The 17,376-nt window shown below is 33.5% G+C and overlaps 1 protein-coding gene across 1 annotated transcript; it reads left to right on the forward strand.

Moving 5' to 3' along the window:
* The first annotated feature begins 5,941 nt into the window (after nt 1-5,941).
* LOC136030261 (uncharacterized) lies at nt 5,942-6,289 on the forward strand. The gene has a single exon (XM_065709152.1). The coding sequence runs from the start codon at nt 5,942-5,944 to the stop codon at nt 6,287-6,289; it is 348 nt and encodes a 115-aa protein (XP_065565224.1).
* The last annotated feature ends 11,087 nt before the right edge of the window (nt 6,290-17,376 follow it).

Consider the following 17,376-nt stretch of genomic DNA (forward strand, 5'->3'; position numbering starts at 1 on the left):
AATATGTATACCAAGCCACTTAATAACATTCACACATCTAATTGAACAAGTTCCGCATGGCAGTGCAAAAACTCTAGCTGATGATTTTATACATTGAATGCCAGGTACACTGAAATTCAGGGTTAATCCGATATTAGAAAAAAAGACGAGAAACAAGATCAACTGAGTTTACCAGGCCTGATCTCGTTCTGCTAATCAACAATATATCATCTGCGTAAGCAACGTAGGAGATATTGGTGTAGTCAAAAAACCATGTAGATTTGATATTAATAGACACATGATTAATGCACATTTTGAATAAATATGGGAATAAACTAAACCGATTGACATAAAACTAAACCGATGAACAGCTGACATGACAGGGATATGTCCAAAAACACGTGATTGCATCTTCAGTGTAAAATAAGAATCACCATACCAAATACGCATCAATAACAAAATTGAAAATTAACCCCTGAAACACACAACTGTTTAAACGAACAATGATTGCACATTTATTTATGTATGTATTTTTTCTCGAAAATATTTTTTGGAAAATTGGTATCCTGGCTTTTCTAGCCTAAAAACCATCGATCTACACAGGCTACTAGTTTGATAAAATTCGTTAGGAGCCTTAATTTTGGATAAAAAGACTCGTGTGAGTGACCTCAGAGTTATCAACACATCTTATGATGATAAATTACATCATTACTTCCCTTAGATTAATTGTGTCACTTTTGGTGACAGAGCACCAAAGTAGTTTCCGAATCAACACTGCCTTAATACTCTGATTTTTTTTTTTTTTTTTTTAAGTAGCCTTAATTTGTGACGTTTAGAAGAAATAGTGAGGAACACAACCAAGCCTTTGGATTCTAAGGCCTAAGCGTTATTTTATAGCTAACATCAAATGTCATAGAATTTTTTTACTACTTCTCTGGAAGCGAAATTTATCAATCTTATTTTCATGGTAAGGTTCACTCAACTCTCACATTCCGTGCATAAAAGTTCTATATGCCTATTTAAGTATGTCCGTAATGTTTACATTCATATTCTAATATTTTTCAGAAAATTTAGTGTATTTCTCAATAAAGAGACATAGGTAGGCCTAAGAGTTTATTTCTATAAACAATAAATCCATTTTTTCTCTATTTTTCAAATTTTTTTAATATGTTTTTTATTAATATGGTCTTTCACTATAATTTTTTGCTTTTCATTTTTTCTTTTTCAATTGTATTTTATTTCCAAAAACGAGTCAGACGGTAGATAGCTTCAAGAATTTAATTTTGAACACGTCATTCTGAGATCTCGTCAATAACATATGCTTCAAAATACCCTTAATAGAAGTAACTCTAATTAACTTAAAACGATGTTAATTATATCTGTTAGAGTACACACTCCACATCCATTCATCCAGACTTCTGGTGAGCTAAAGCTAGGTACACACATTAGGAAAAAATAACATGAAATTTATGAATTTTTGTAAAAAGAAACTGGAAGCGATGAAAAAAAACTATCATAAAATACAATTTTACTGTTCGATGATTCAAAAGAAAAATCTAATAACTTTAGCCACATAGAACCTTGTTCAACTGGTACAAGCATATTCTATTGCTATCCACTTAGTAAATAGACAAAAGGGGAATGGGTCGCGAACTCTTGGATATTTTTATAAGTTTAAAGGTATAGCATTTTGAGAACCTAATATTTTGATTTTAATCCGCTTATGAACATTATTTATTACAGAAATTTCCATAGAATTTGTGTGGCTTGGAAAACCAAGTGATATTCCTTCTCAGTCCTGGTGAATTTTATTATTATTAATAAGACGCTTGGATGAAGCACATTGCTCGTAGTAATCACAAAATACCTATAATATTTCTTCCATTCTTTCCCTTCAATATTTAAAAGGCGTAATTTTCAACTTCTTTTCCCAAGAGGAAAGCGTCCACCTCCCCTATGCCCCCTGCTGCTCATGTACTGCCAAGTACCTTTTTATGCATACTTTATTCAAAAATTTCAAGAAAAACTTCTGTCGGCATTGTGAACAAATTACATGCGTTTACATATGGGCATTAGGCCAGGTGTTGAAATTATGATGAAGAACTATGGGTCAGCCTATACGCAAAAGAAGAAAAGGAAAGAAAAAACGTTATGCTTCTGGTTCCAACTTCGACTTCTGTTAATCTTAAAAGTAAAATTTGACATCTAAAATTGTATAGTTTCATCCCTTTTAAGAAAAAATGGTTTGTTTTATTCTCTTTTTTCAGTTTGACGACAGAATACAACCATTAGAAGCTCTATTTTACACGTTTGATTTAATAAACAAAAACGAGATTTTGTTACCAAACATTACATTAGGACTTATTGCGATTGATTCCTGCGATAGCCAAACCCATGCTTCGGACCAATCACTGATATTTATTAACAGTAAGTCTTAGAAAATAACTTACTAACCATGCTTACCTATACTTCCTTTAAATGTGCAAAAGTGAACCATTTGGAAATAATAACTAAGTAAGCTAGATGGATGTGACATACATTTATTATTGAAGTAACCTAAAGAAGTTTAAGAACGAGTTAAAGAGTTTGAAGGAAGAAGGAAGATTACACCTCAATTTCTCTACAATTCTTACCAAGAAGCTCTTTGTGCCCTAAATTATATGGACTTTCAAAGATACATACACCAAATCCACCATTACGACCAATTTTTGCAAGTACAAAGTCACCAACAAGTGCTCTGAGTAAGTGGTTAGTATTTTATGTAAACCACCCATGTCGACACAAATTTCTTACATTAAGAATTCGTCAGAACTTGTAAAAAAAACTAAAAGAAGTAGAAATTTCTTCAAATTCTATAGTCTCAAGTTTCGACATATATATTCCAGGGCTGAGTGAAAAACTTAAAACAATTTTACAAAATAATGGTCTAAAGGTAGCTTTAAGAGGTAGTTATACTTTGGCTATTTTTTTAAATTCTGAAAAGGACCGAACTTCCGTAGAGCAACAAAGTGGGGCCTATAAAATCTCATGTACTTTGGAAGCTCTTATGCAGGATGTACTAACCCTAATTTAAAAATGAAATTACAACAACATCATAATTCTATTTCATCGTCCTTACTGCAAAATTCCAAACCTGAGAATTTCACATCGGCTCTATCGGAACATATTTTAATTATCCAAGTCATTTTATTTTGTTTGAAAATGTTTCTTTAATTTCTAGGGACCAAGGCTTAAAGCAAACTTTTAGGGAAACAATTGAAATTAAAAAAATATATAATCAAGAATACTTCCATAAACAGATATACAGGTGAATTTGGATTGAATTCAATGTATGATAATTTACTGAGGTCAAATAAAGTATATCTCACCTCACCTAACAGCTATGACCTCTGTCCACCTTATTTGTCAGATAAATCTAATGAGCTGGAACCGAAAAGGTCAAGAACATTTGCTTCTGCTGTTACATTAAAAAAAAATAAGAGCAGAAAATTATATATAATTAGTTTATTGGGTATACATTTTGTTTGTTTTTATTGACTTCTTTTAGTTTTACTGCTGATGATGAACATTGTATTTTTGTTCGAAATATCCAGCTAAAATTTTTTAATTCTGTTCACTGTCGATTAAAAGGTATCATCCCTATTTTGAACTGTTATACTTTCAAATAGGCACAGAAATTCTCAGACGGGGGATGATGGGATTTTTTTCAAAGCTTTTCTTTGACAAACTACTTGCATGAAAATTTAAGCTGGAGAGCATATATAGGTTTAACAATAATAAAGAAGAGGGGTGTTTAAGTATTTAAACGACGTTGTATAAGCTTTTGTAACTATTTTTTAGCAAGAATAAAAGCAAAAAAAATTAATTGAGGAATTAAAAATACTTTGGTAAATTTAATTCTTTACTTTTCTTTAAAAAAGCTTCTTTGATCGTTGCGGGAGCGTGAAAACTATGGTCTTCTAGCATTGATAAAGAAGGGGTGGGGGTGTAATAACGGGCGAGTTATGTTTTTCACTACAGAAGATGTATTTTTTTACTACATGGGAAACTAAGATTTAGTTTCTTTTTAAGGATGGAGGAATGTCCATCTCCTCTCCAAAAGAGGTTAAAGGCCTGAAATACAATCGTTCTGCAAAGCGAACATGCGGGTTCCTCCGTGTTCCACCGACAGAACAGGGAGAATGCAGCCCACTCAATACCTTCGGTCGTCATATGTGCCGATGCAGCCCACTCAATACCTTCGGTCGTCATATGTGCCGGCCCTTCTACTCTCCTTTTGTAAACGCATGATGCACTCCCTTCGGCCCCTTACCCACGTTTCAGTGAAGCTATCGGGCTTTCTCTGCCCCTCAGCCCCATGGTGAATATGTTGAGTCTTCTATACCCTTCAACCAGGATGGAGTTCTTGATCTTAGTATACGTGTAAATTTATTGATATTTTTCTAAGAGATTGCTTATTAGCGGTAAAAACTTATTGTTTTTACGGCATTTGGGAAATAAGTAGGACCCTGTTGGTTTTAAAAATGATCCTTTCTTTGAAGAACTTTTAGCTAAAAACTAATTTTCTCTGGAAGCTTTTAAGAATATTCATGCTACCACACTCCTCCCCGAAAAACAAATATTCATTTATGGATGATTTTATCCCCACATGCAGTAGTGTACGTTTTTCTAGTTTTAACTGCAGAAGTTTACTTAGTAGCATTGAGTTCACAAATGAGATAATTAATAAAAATAAAATTGAAGCTTTAGCGGTAAACGAAACTTTCTTAAATAATAGGAACGTTAATTAGGTAATGTTTCTTGATTATGATTTTGTTCATGAGACTAGAAAACACCATCAGCATGGTGGATTAGGATTTATAATAAGAAAAGAGTTAAAATCGAAAATAAGACGAGACCTAATGATATGGAATGTAGAAACGATTTTTGAAACGTGAATTCTGGAATGTGAAGTCAATGAAAAATCAACAATTACGATATCTTTATATGGCTAACTTTCCGAACGCATAGATGAATTTTTGATGCAATTTGAAATTCTATTAAATAAAATATCACAGATGAATAAGCAAGTATTTATTTTTGGTGATTTCAACCTAGACCTAACGAAAATTCAAGCGAAGCAAAATGATTCGAAGATAAGAGAATTTTTAGAACTAATGCTTTGAGAAGGACTGCTCCCATCATGTCTGATTCCAACTCGAATAGATGATAATGGAGCAACATTAATTGATAATATTTTTTCTAATAGTATTTGTTTTTCAACGTTTGTCATATTAAAGGATATTTCAGATCACGGTGTAATGATTTCTGAATGTAATTTGGCCAGATCTAAAAAAATAAACGTAATGAAAGAACAGGTCGTATAATAAATGATGAATCAATTTTGCGTTTAATTATTAAGCTAGGAGATGTAGATTAGAAGGAAGTAGTCAGTACTGAGGATGCAAACAAGGAATTGTAAATGTTTTATAAATCATTTAATGATGTTTGTGATGATATATGTCCGAAAGTAAAAGGAAAACACCCATTTCAACACCACAAAAACCATGGATATCCCCAAGACTGTTAAAATGTATTAAAGAAAAAAAAACAGACTATACAAAATTAAATGCACATATCCGTCTGATGAAAACTTCCAGAAATTCAAATTGTGCAAAAATACTCTGACTAGAACTTTGAGAGAAAGTGAAAGAAAATATTATGAGAAGGAAATATCTTCAGCTGCGTCCCAGCAGAAAATGTGGGAAATCTTGCGTGAGAAATTAAATAAAAATAAACTAAGTGCGACACCGACTTTTCTTAATAATGGAAATGACACTAATGAAGAAACAGAAAACAAGCATATCGCAGAATTATTCGCTAAGCATTTCAGTAAAATTGGTGATTTATTGGTTAGGGATCTTTTGATGAGTCATCAGATTATACACGATTTTTGCCCCAAAACGAAGATAGATCATTGTATATGCTACCAGTATCATTTGATGAATACCAAAAAGCTATTAGTGATTTAAAGCGAGGAAATTCGGCTTCATTAGATGATATATCGACAAATCTTTTAAAGAAAATATCAGGAGTAATATATGAACCTCTTGCACATGTCATAAATACGAGCATAAAAAATGATGTCTTCCCTGATCTTCTGAAAAAGGCTAAAATAATCCCTATATTTGAAATAGGTGAGGCTCAAGATCCCAATAATTACCGTCCTATTGCACTCCTTTCACCACTGGTTGAAGTTTTTGAAAATATAATGAAGTATAGACTTACATCATTTCTGGAAAAGATAAATTTTTTTCGAAGTTCCAGTTAGGTTTTGTAAAAGATAGATCGACAGAAGATGCCGTCACCGCAACATATATTTTCATTAATGATGCTTTAGATGATGATTGTTTAGCAGCTACATTGCTTTTCGATATTAAGAAAACTTTCGACACTTTAAATCACGAAATTCTATTTAAAAAACTTGAAAATACGGGAATAAGAGGAGTACCATTAAAGTTATTTAAATCATATTTACACAATCGAAGGTTTGTGGTGGATATTGATGGTGAATATTCGTCTGAGACATCGAATAATAATATTGGTGTACCGCAAGTTTCAATTTTAGGACCTCTATTATTTTAAATATATATAAATGATCTCCCTAAATCTACTCCTGAAAATGCATAAACAATTATGTTTGCGGATGATACTGTAGCAAGTTTAAAAGCACCAACATTAGATGCACTGAAAGAAAAACTGATGGAAGTTGCAAAATCTATCACAAATTGGTTCCAATTTAACAAACTTGTCCCTAATTTTGATAAAACAGATTTTATTATTTATGGAAGATCTAAGGAAAAGTTGAAAAATCTTTGTCTGAATAAAATTACCATTGATAATAATCATGAAATCAAAAGAATATACACAGCAAAATATTTAGGTATCGTTTTTGACCCTACCATGAATTTTAAAATACATATTTCGTTGTTGAGACTAAAATTATCAAGAAATATAGGTATGCTCTATCTTCTAAAATTTCTATTCTCATATAAGGTTCTAAGAATCCTATATTTTGCCTAATTGACGCACACCTCCAATATTGCTCAGCTATATTTTTTCAGACTTTTAATTCACATATTAAAACACTACAAACCCTACAAAACAAAGCTATTGGAATTCTAGATCAGTTTTTACAGCACCCGAGGAGTACGGATATCCACTCTGAAACACGTACTTCTTACATGTTTCTAGACATAATGACTCATACACAGAAATTTCATCTGCTATTATCTAGTTGGTTTTTTAAGATTCAGCATGTACATAATTTTTTTCTGACCAGAAACTACTGTCCAAACATCAAAATTCACTGATAACTAGATGTGATAACCCGTATAAAATCCCTCTGGTGAAAAATGAAAGAACCCGTTTCAACCTCCGGTATCTGATCCCATCGAAAGCAAACAAATACTCATTCAATAAATTTCTTGAGTTACCAAAAGGATCTTTCAAGAGACGATTAAAAAGTTATATAATGGAATCTGCTTGCAAGAACGGTTGGTAAAAGTTTTATTTTTTATTTTATTTTGGCCCACTTCACTTATTCCACCTGAATTACCATCATTAAAGGTACTGTTTCTTATTGTTTTTTTGGTTTGTTTTCTGATGAAATAGTGGTGCATTTTTTGTTTGTTCTGTATCAATGAGGATTATTAATTTTTGTTTATATGTTTTGCCCAGTAGTCGAGCTTGTCTCTCCATTTGGGCAAGTCGAAAATTTTGATGAATATGAAATTTATAATAAATGAATCTGATTCTGAATCTGAATTAGTATTGTATTGAAAATAATGCGTTTTTAAGATCATGTATTCTACTGTTGAAAAGCATTTTAAAAGGAGATTTGATTAGTGTTGCCCAATAGTTTTATTTTTTTTTCAACTTAATAATGAGGGAAATTTTCAGGGACCCTGACTATAGTTTTGAAGGGTAACCCTGGAAAATAACTAAAACGAGACATTTTTTTCAATCTAATAACAAAGATCTTCATGCTTCTAGAAATAATCTATTCTTCTGTTGGAAACTATTCAAAGAGGGAATTTGTGGGTCCTTAGATTGATATTCCTTTTTAGTATGTAACGGGCCCCTGACCCGTTAGTTCTGAACCCTTTGAGGAGCCTTAAATTAGTATACTTTTCAGCATAGTATCGTCCCCTGACCCGTTAGTTCTGACTGCTTTGAGTGGGCCTTAGATTATTATTCTTTTTCACAGCTTAAAGTCACAAATACTTCAACGATAATAAAATTTTTTAATTCTTTCTGCAGGTCGATCATGATGATCTCCCAGCTTGGATGAAGAATCTCCTCGTCAATGTCTTCGGAGAGGAAGACAAAGTAGAAATGTACTTCAGTACCCCTTCAGTGACTTTTTAAGACTGTTTAGAACATTATAATACTTGAAACGTAAAGGGCGGCAACTTACTTGGTAATTTCTGGGCATTAAATTTATGGCTTTTCGTGTGGTGGACAATGGACTCGAAGTGTCCATGTATGGAATAATTTCCGGTCACTAATTTCTTAACTGGTAGTTTGGTCTCTATAAACTTTGAAAGTAGGTTAGATACATAATTAAATTCTCAAGTTCTGTGAAATCCCCACTTCCTAGATGACTACAGTAATATTATAAATACTGGGTATTTGCAGTAACTGACAGATTAAAATAGGTTGATTCCTGTCACATGCTTCGATATTTATTTCCTTGTTTTAGTGAATATAAGCCACCGTTTTAGATTACTTTAGTCAGTTCTTATTCTGTGTCTGTCCTCGTCGTATGTACATTTACTGCATTATATTTGTAAATAAACATTTATATACTCTACACTTATATTTTATAAGTTAGAGACTCTTGACATCCTCTACCGGTCGAACCCAGATTGTAGGCCAATGCTACCATAAGACTCTAAAGAAGAGAGCAAAGAGAAAATCACACCTTTACAGTGGAAAGTAGTAGAGAGTCCTTTAGATCTCAGTACATCCTAAGGGTCCTTTTGTAGACCTATTTATGGTCATTAAATTCTAAGCTAGTAGTTTGGTCTCAATACATCCGAGGGGTCCCTCTAGATGGCTAAACCTTACCAATTGAGGTCAATTGAGCTTGCTCTTTTGGCAAAAGAGCTCTTTAAATATAATCTTGATAAGTTTATTAACAATGGAACAATTGCCAACAATGAAAAATTAATTCCCCTTCAGAATGCCCTTTGACGTGTCAATAAGCATAAGCCCTACCGTGAAAAACCACTCAAAGTAAATTCTATTGATCAAGCTTCAACTTCCAAAAAATCTGAAACTTTGAAACTACCAAACAAGAAGAAGATTTTTCTAAGGCTACTTCAAGTGTTGTAGACTTAATGCTTCCTTCCTATCGTGAGCAAAGTAAAATAATTTTGACTTTTCTCGCCAAAAATGAACATTTAGAAACTGTTGACAAAAATAATTTAAAATAAATATTTAAAATATAAAATATAAATAATTTAAAATATAAAAATAAATAATTTAAAATTTAATTGAATTTGTAACAGATTTGAATACAAGTCGTCCAAGACTTGAATCGTTTGAGAGTCATATGTATAAATTTTTAAAGTCATCAAACTCTCCACCAGTGCTGTCACTTACTTGAAGTACTTTTACTTGAAGTACTACTTAAGTACAATTTTCCATTACTTGTACTTGTACTTAAGTAAAAATTCTAGGGTGTACTTATTACTTGATAATTAAGTGAGATTACGAAATACTTATTACTTAAGATACTGTTAATGTGCTTCTTTTTCAAATACTTTACTTTTGACACGAGAATTTTGTGTGTGTGTGCTTTGGCAATATACAAGAAAACATCACCTTTAGATTTAGAGTAAACTCAGATATAGCTCCATGCCCTATTTATAGATGTGAAATAAGTTATTTGTTTGTGACGAAAAAAATTATATGATTAACACTTGGTTTAATTTTCCTTAGAAGTTATATAACAAAAATTGATATTATTTCACAATTCACTGGTCGACTGTGAGCTAAAATCTCTTGTTTTTTGCTAATACCGTAGTCCATTTGGGCTTATATATCTGACATTAGTGCTTAAGTTTTGTCATCTCCTGGACTGAACTAGATTTCTACCATTTCATTATCTTCAGGACCGTATCATTGGTAAAACTACTGAAGCTGTGAATCTTTTCCCATCTAAAAGTTGTCTGCAATAAACAAGTCTAGTGAATTCTGGCTGGATCCAATGCAGTGGTATTTTGTCAAATTCATTCCAGCAAATTCAGGTAGTCAGACGAATCTGACTTCAGATTTGTCAATCCATTCATAAGTTATAGGCCCTACTAAATTAAAGGAAAACCTAACTTTCTTAAAACTTGAAACCCTCTCCACCTCGCCCTATTTAAGATGGGTTTGTGATACCAGAACTTGATATGAGCCATGATCCTAGACATCTTTAGTTTAGTTTTCATTCGGATCCGTTACTCCATTTGCAAGTTATACTAAATTAAACTGAAAACTTAAATTTTTTCAGGAATTCAAACCCACTCCCCCTTGTTATATTTGAGCTAGGGTCTTTATCTCAAAACTTGATATGTGTCATGGTCTTAGACCTCTTCGGTTCAATTTTCATTCAGATCCATCACTCCATTCGCAAGTTACTCTGAATTAAACGAAAAACTGTTTTTAGCAGGTAAAGCCCTCTCCCCCCTGTTTTATTTGAGCTAGGGTCTTCATCTTTGAACTTAATGTGTCTCCTGATCTTTGGCACCAAATCTGGCCATCCAAATTTTCATCCAAATCTTACTAGCGGTTCTTCCCCTATACTTGATTACACAGACGGACGGACAGACAGACAGGCGGACAGACAGATTTTGTAACATCATGGGTAGCCATGTTGGCTCATTGGATCCAAAAAAGGGAAAAGAATAGCATATCATCATCGAGGCATCATCACCTATTTGGATAGTGGAAAATATTCATTAAGATAGGTTTTTGAGATCTGTCTGTCTGTCCGCACGTCTGTGCAATCGAGTATAGCGGGAGAACCGCCAGTCAGATTTGTATTAAAATTGAACTATTTGGATTAAAATTGAGCTTAATTAGGGCGAGGAGGCTTTGAGTGTTAAAAAAAATGAGTTTTTCATTTAATTCAGGGTAACTTGCAAATGGAGAGATGAATTTCGATGAAAAATTGAATAAAGATGCCTAAGAGTATGATATGCACTGAGTTCTGGGATGGAGACCCAAGCTTAATTAGGGCGAGGGAAGGGGGGTTTAAGTGCTAAAAAAGTTGAGTTTTTTGTTTGACTCAGTTTAACTTGCGAATGAAGTAATGGATCTCAATAAAAGTCAAGCCAAAGATGCCAAAACCATAAGACGCATAATGTTTGGAGATGAAGACTCTAGCTTAATTAGGGGGAGGGGGCATTTAATTCAGTTTAACTTGCGAGTGGAGTGACGGATATCAGTGAATATTGAACCGATGATGCCTAAGACATTGACAGGCATTAAGTTTTTATATGAAAACCCTAGCTCAAATAAAACAATGGGGAGTGGGTTTTAAGTGCTGAAAAAAGTCAAGCTTTTTGTTTAATTTAGTATAACTTGCGAATGGAGCAACGGATCCAAATGAAAGCTAGACCAAAGATGACTAGGATCAGGGCTCATATCGAACTCCGATGTCACAAACCCTATCTCAAATAGGATGAGGGGGAGGGGGTTTCAAGTTTTAAGAAAGTCAAGTTTTCCTTCAATTTAGTAAGGCCTATAACTTCTTCCCCCCATGGCTTGTCCAAAGCCTAGAAATAACTCTTTTCCAAAATAAGCCATACTGAAGCCAACCTTCAACCAAATATTCCATCCCCAGAGAAAAATTACTTTGTATGGCACTTGGTATTTACCAAGTGACGTATATTGATCGCAAATTCTGTCGGTCCCGGTTTTGCTAGTTTAGGCACTTCCAGATAAGCTAGGACGATGAAAAATGGCAGGCTTATCAGGGACCCAGACCAAATTAATTTAGAAATAGTTGTTTCCGTGACTCGACCATGGGGGGGGGAGTGGGGACGGTTAATTCGGAAAAATTAGAAAAAATGAAGTATTTTTAACTTACGAACGGGTGATCGGATCTAAATTAAATTTGATATTTAGAAGAATATCTTATATCAGAGCTCTTATTTTAAATTCCGACTGGATCTGGTGACATTAGGCGGATTTTGAGGGGGAAACCTAAAATCTTGGAAAATGCTTAGAGTGGAGGGATCGAGATGAAAGTTAGTGGGAAAAATAAGCACAATTACTAGATACGTGATTGTCATAACCAGAACGGATTCAATCTCTTTTGCGGAATTGGGGGGAGGGCTAATTCTGAAAAATTAGAAAAAAATGTGGTGTTTTTAACTTATGAAGGAGTGATCGGATCTTGAATTTCATCGGATGATATTTCATATTTAGAAGGTCCTCGTAACTCGGATTTCATGTTTTAAAGCCCGACAGTATTCAGTGTCATTGGGGGGATTTGGGGGGGGGGCCTGAAATCTTGGAAAACGCTTAGAGTGGAGAGATCAGGACGAAACTTGGTGGGAAGAATAAGCACAAGTCCTAAATACGTAATTGACATAATGAAAACGGATTCGCTCTCTCTGGGGGAGTTGGAAGGGTTGTCAATTCGGAAAAATTACAAAAATTGAGGTATTCTTAACTTAAGAGCGGGTGACCGTTCGTGAGGTAATTTTGAATTTGATATTTAGAATCAATTTTCTGTTGAAATATTACAAATGTTCAATAATTGGAGAGCCATCTCTCGATTCTCTTCTTACTGCACCTGTTTTATTTGCTAAGACAAAGTAGATTCTTCCAAAACTTGAGAAATCTTCCCCTCCACATGGATCTGAAGGACCTCTTCTACATAATTTGGCAACTTGGGCTTAAAAATAAACATCCTGGGGCTCTAGGGCCTACTCTTAAGCCAAAATCTTTGCTTATCAATTCTCGAGTGGACGGTGACTATGCAATATTTTATAACCCCTATTATTACAACATGAATATTCCACAATAATCGTTCATTTTGTAAGTACTGCAAATATGTTTAGGGGTAAATACGCCAACGCGCGGAAGCATAACTTCGTAAAGAGTGGCACCCTATAAGTAACTTATTGGTATTTTTCAGAAATTAGTCAACTTATGTTTTTTTTTTCAGATTTGATACAATATTTTTTTTTTACCGAAAAATAGAACTAGAACTTTGAATTTCCATTTCACTGACGCCCTTGCTAATATTATGCAACTACTGCTTTGAAACGATAACCGTTGGCAGAAAAATTAGGAAATGATAAAAAAAAAAAAACAAGTATCCATGACCGTTTGTTTCGAGAAAAATACCAAGTTTCCTATTTTGTAGGTAGGGTCTTGAATTATCTGCTACAGGGATCTCAAAAATTTGGTGATATCATTTTTACCAGAATTCTATTTTCCAAATTCGTTTCCCCAATTTTTCCATTGATAAATTCGACATTTTCTCTGACACCAATTACTTTTAATAGGCGTAAATGTCTTTCTAGAAGATTTCTGCTAAAACGTAAAAAGAAAATTCCGTTCCCCCTTCTGTTTCATCAAACATTTGCTTCACATGTCGCCACGGATACACAAATTACGATTAATTAACAAATATAGATCATAATCGACACAAAGTATTTGCAGTTTCGAGACCGAGGGAAAAACATAAAAAGAAAATTGTAACTCACCCTTGGCTTAGAGTTCTTGTCTAATTTATATTTGATTTGTCGATCTTTCTTCTTGTTCTTCTTTTTTATTTACTTTTGGCTTGTGCTAGTGTAAATGTTAGTATTTTTTGCTTTTTTTCCCCTTTTTTATTTATGCTCCTTTTTTAAGCATTTGTTGGTGTGTTTTCAAATAAACAAGTAATTTTTATTTTAAGTAATGTAATTTTAAGCAATGTAATTTTAAGAAGTATCACATCTTTTCATCAAATTTCTTTTTTATAGTTTGATTAATAATTGCATAGTTTCCTCTTTTCCTATAGTTCTTCCCCAAGAAAACTCTAGAAAATAAGGACTCCTAGTAATTTTCAAATATCAAAATATAGTTTTAGATTCAGAACACTAGCATGGACTTAGTAAAAAGCAAAGTGTTTCCTGAGGATTATCTTTTATTTATTTTTTGTTCTGGCCACTTCGTATAGAAAATATAGTTATGGAAGCACTTGAAAGTCTTAGCTTCTTTTTAAAGGGTGCAAACGCAAAATAGTCTCCTATTTTGTAGGTAGGATCTTGAATTATCTGCCACAGGAATCTAAAAATTTTGAAATTGATGATATTAATTTAACCAGATTTCTCTTTCTCAAGTCTGTTTTCCTAATTTTTCCTTAGACAAATTTGACATTTCCTCTGGCGCCAATTACTTTTAAAAGGCGTAATTGTCTTTCTAGAAGATTTCTGCCAAAACTTATAAAATAAAAATCTGTCCTCCCGTCTCTTCCATCAATCGTTTCCTTCACATGCCACCATGGATGCACAACTTATGATTGATTAACAAATATATATCATAATAGCCACAAGATTTACAGTTTCGAGACTGGGTGAAAAACATAAAACGTAAAGGGCAGGTCACCCTTGGCTTAGAATTATTATGAAATTTATATTTGATTTATCGATTTTTTCTTTTTTTTATTTTTGTCTTTCGTTGGGCAAAAACCTACCACTGCTGTCGCTGTCTTACAGGTGTAAATGTTAGTGGTTTTTTTTAGCTTTCTATTTTTCCATTTATTTCATTTATGCTCCTTTATTTTTAAGTACTTGTTGGTGGGTTCTCAAATAAATGAATAACTAAATAATAATAATAAGTATAGAAGCAGATTTTTCTTCATATACATATCGTTTTATTAAACTTCTTTTCTATAGTTTGATTGATAATTGTGTGATTCTGTCTTTTCCTACGGTTCTTATCCGCGAAAGCTCCAGAAAATAAAGACTCCTTGTAATTTTCAAATATCAAAATATAGTTTAAGATTCAGCACACTAGCATGGACTTAGTAAAGAGTAAACTGTTTCCCGAGTATCATCTTTTAATTCTTTTTATTGGCCACTTTGTACAGAAAATATAGTCGTGGATGCACTTGAAGCTCTTAGCTTCCTTTCAAAGGGCTAAATGTGGTATGGGCCCAAACTGCCAATCCCCCCGTGCACTTATCACCCCCCACACATCCATCCAGTGCTCATAGTGTCGAAAAGAAAATTTTTAGATGATTTCAAGTGTGTTCTCCTGAATGGTCCGTGTGACTCAGTTTATCAGAAATGCTTATGTATACCAGGGTTTTTTGGAGATTATATTCAGTGTTTCTAGGAGATCAAGTTAAAATTTTGAGGGATATTCTAGGTGAGGATAATTCTACCGGAAATATTAACCGGAAAAGAAGGAAGAGAAGAGTCCAAATAAATGGAATTTTTTCTCGCAGTGAAGCAGCGAAATAACAAATCGTAAGACTTGTATCCCTAGATAAAAAAAAATGGGCCTCCACAAGTTTTTGGGAATGACTTGAGGGATCGAGTTTATACTCTGTAATATTGTGTTGGGAAAGGGAAGAAGGGGATAGATAGAGTTTATTTTGTGTTAAACTTAGCTCATGTCTTTACTGCTTGAAGCCTTAGGCTTGGGCATTGTCGCGTGAGAGTAATTGTTTTATTAACTACACTTCTTGTAAAAATTTAATTATCATTTTAATCTGGTGTAATTTGCTGGTCTTTTTTTCCTCACTAGGTGGTGCTAATGTGAATAAAGCGGAATTTTTGTATGGCGTTTTTTGTGCAATTTCTTACAGCCCGGGTATGGAAAGCATAGCAAGGGTTTGAATATGATCCTCATAATCAATAACCTGTAACAAGAGTTTTACAATACCCTCCCCTCTTGTATGCCCTTCTTCCAGTTCTCTTAATAAGTAAAAAAAAAGATGCTTTAAAAAAAAAACTGCCTGATAAAATAAAGACAAACTTAGCTCATGTCTTTACTGCTTGAAGCCTTGGGCTTGGGCATTGTCGCGTGAGAGTAATTGTTTTATTAACTACACTTCTTGTAAAAATTAAATTATCATTTTAATCTGGTGTAGTTTGCTGGTCTTTTCTTCCTCACTAGGTGGTGCTAATGTGAATAAAGCGGAATTTTTGTATGCTTCTTCCAGTCCAGTTCTTCTTCCAGTATGCCCTTCTTCCAGTTCTCTTAATAAGTAAAAAAAAAGATGCTTTAAAAAAAAACTGCCTGATAAAATAAAGACATGCCGATTATATGTTTTGATTTCCATGAAAATAATGGAATTTTAAATGTGTCAATTTTCAAAGATATCAGTGACAACATACTCTTTGGAATTTTAGAAATGGTTAAGAGAGTTAGGAAGTAAAACTCCTATTTAATATTCTATTTTAAACAAAAATCGTCGGAACTTTTTCAGTTTTATCTTCTAAGATGAACAACGATCTTTTTCCAAGATTTATTATGCATAATAAAAAAAAAAAGAGAAAAATGTGATGTTGATACTTCACACGGGATCACGCAGTTCCTTGTAACAAACTGTAAGAAAGGAGTGACTTGGCTCAATAGTAACCGAAACTCTAAACAATTTTGATACCAATAAATATATCAAAAGAATTTACTTATTATGCTGATTGCAAATATTCAAAAATCATCAAGTTCAGGGTTACCTATCAAAAGTAACGAGCCTGAAAAAAATTGCTTGATCGAAAAAAAAAGCAGGGACACACCACCTAACAGCCAAGGAATATTAATGAAAAATCTATTCATGAGATTCAGCGAATCAGGGAATCAAACTGTAGAAGTTTCAAGCTCCTGTACAGAAAAATGTAGAATTTGTTTTTTTTTTGCCAGAAGAAATGTCAGGGATATGTGCTTATTGTTGTGTTTATTTCCTAGAGGGGATCGTTTCTAACTAATGGTTTTGCAAGATCAGAAGAGGGTGCATTCGAACAGAAATTAAAGGTTCTAGTACCATTTTAAGTGACCAAAAAGATTGGAGTATAACTAGACCCCCTCTCAGGCCCCTCTTTTCCCCAAAGTCATCCAATCTAAATTTTTAGATTTCCATTTTGTTCAACATAGTTGAAAAATCTAATACCTATGTCTTTAGGGGCTTGCGCATGAGATGTGTTTCCATGGGAAGAATTATCTCTGGGGAGAGGAATATTCGGGTTGAGCTTTCCAGGGAAATTTAACTTTGGGGGGGGGGGGTGACAGATTTCCTATACGAAATTATTTTTATTTGTCTTACTTTCTCTTTATCAACTCAATTTCGCATACGGAGATGTTCTGAAAGAATTTTCCGAGGGAAAATTTTCAGTGGGTTTGGATTTCTTGGAAAAA

The sequence above is a fragment of the Artemia franciscana genome, chromosome 1 (genome assembly GCF_032884065.1).
Source record: "Artemia franciscana chromosome 1, ASM3288406v1, whole genome shotgun sequence".
NCBI lineage: Eukaryota > Metazoa > Arthropoda > Branchiopoda > Anostraca > Artemiidae > Artemia > Artemia franciscana.

Excerpts from the sequence above, each read along its gene's own strand:
- LOC136030261 (XM_065709152.1), top strand. The coding sequence starts at position 5,942 with ATGCTACCAGTATCATTTGATGAATACCAAAAAGCTATTAGTGATTTA.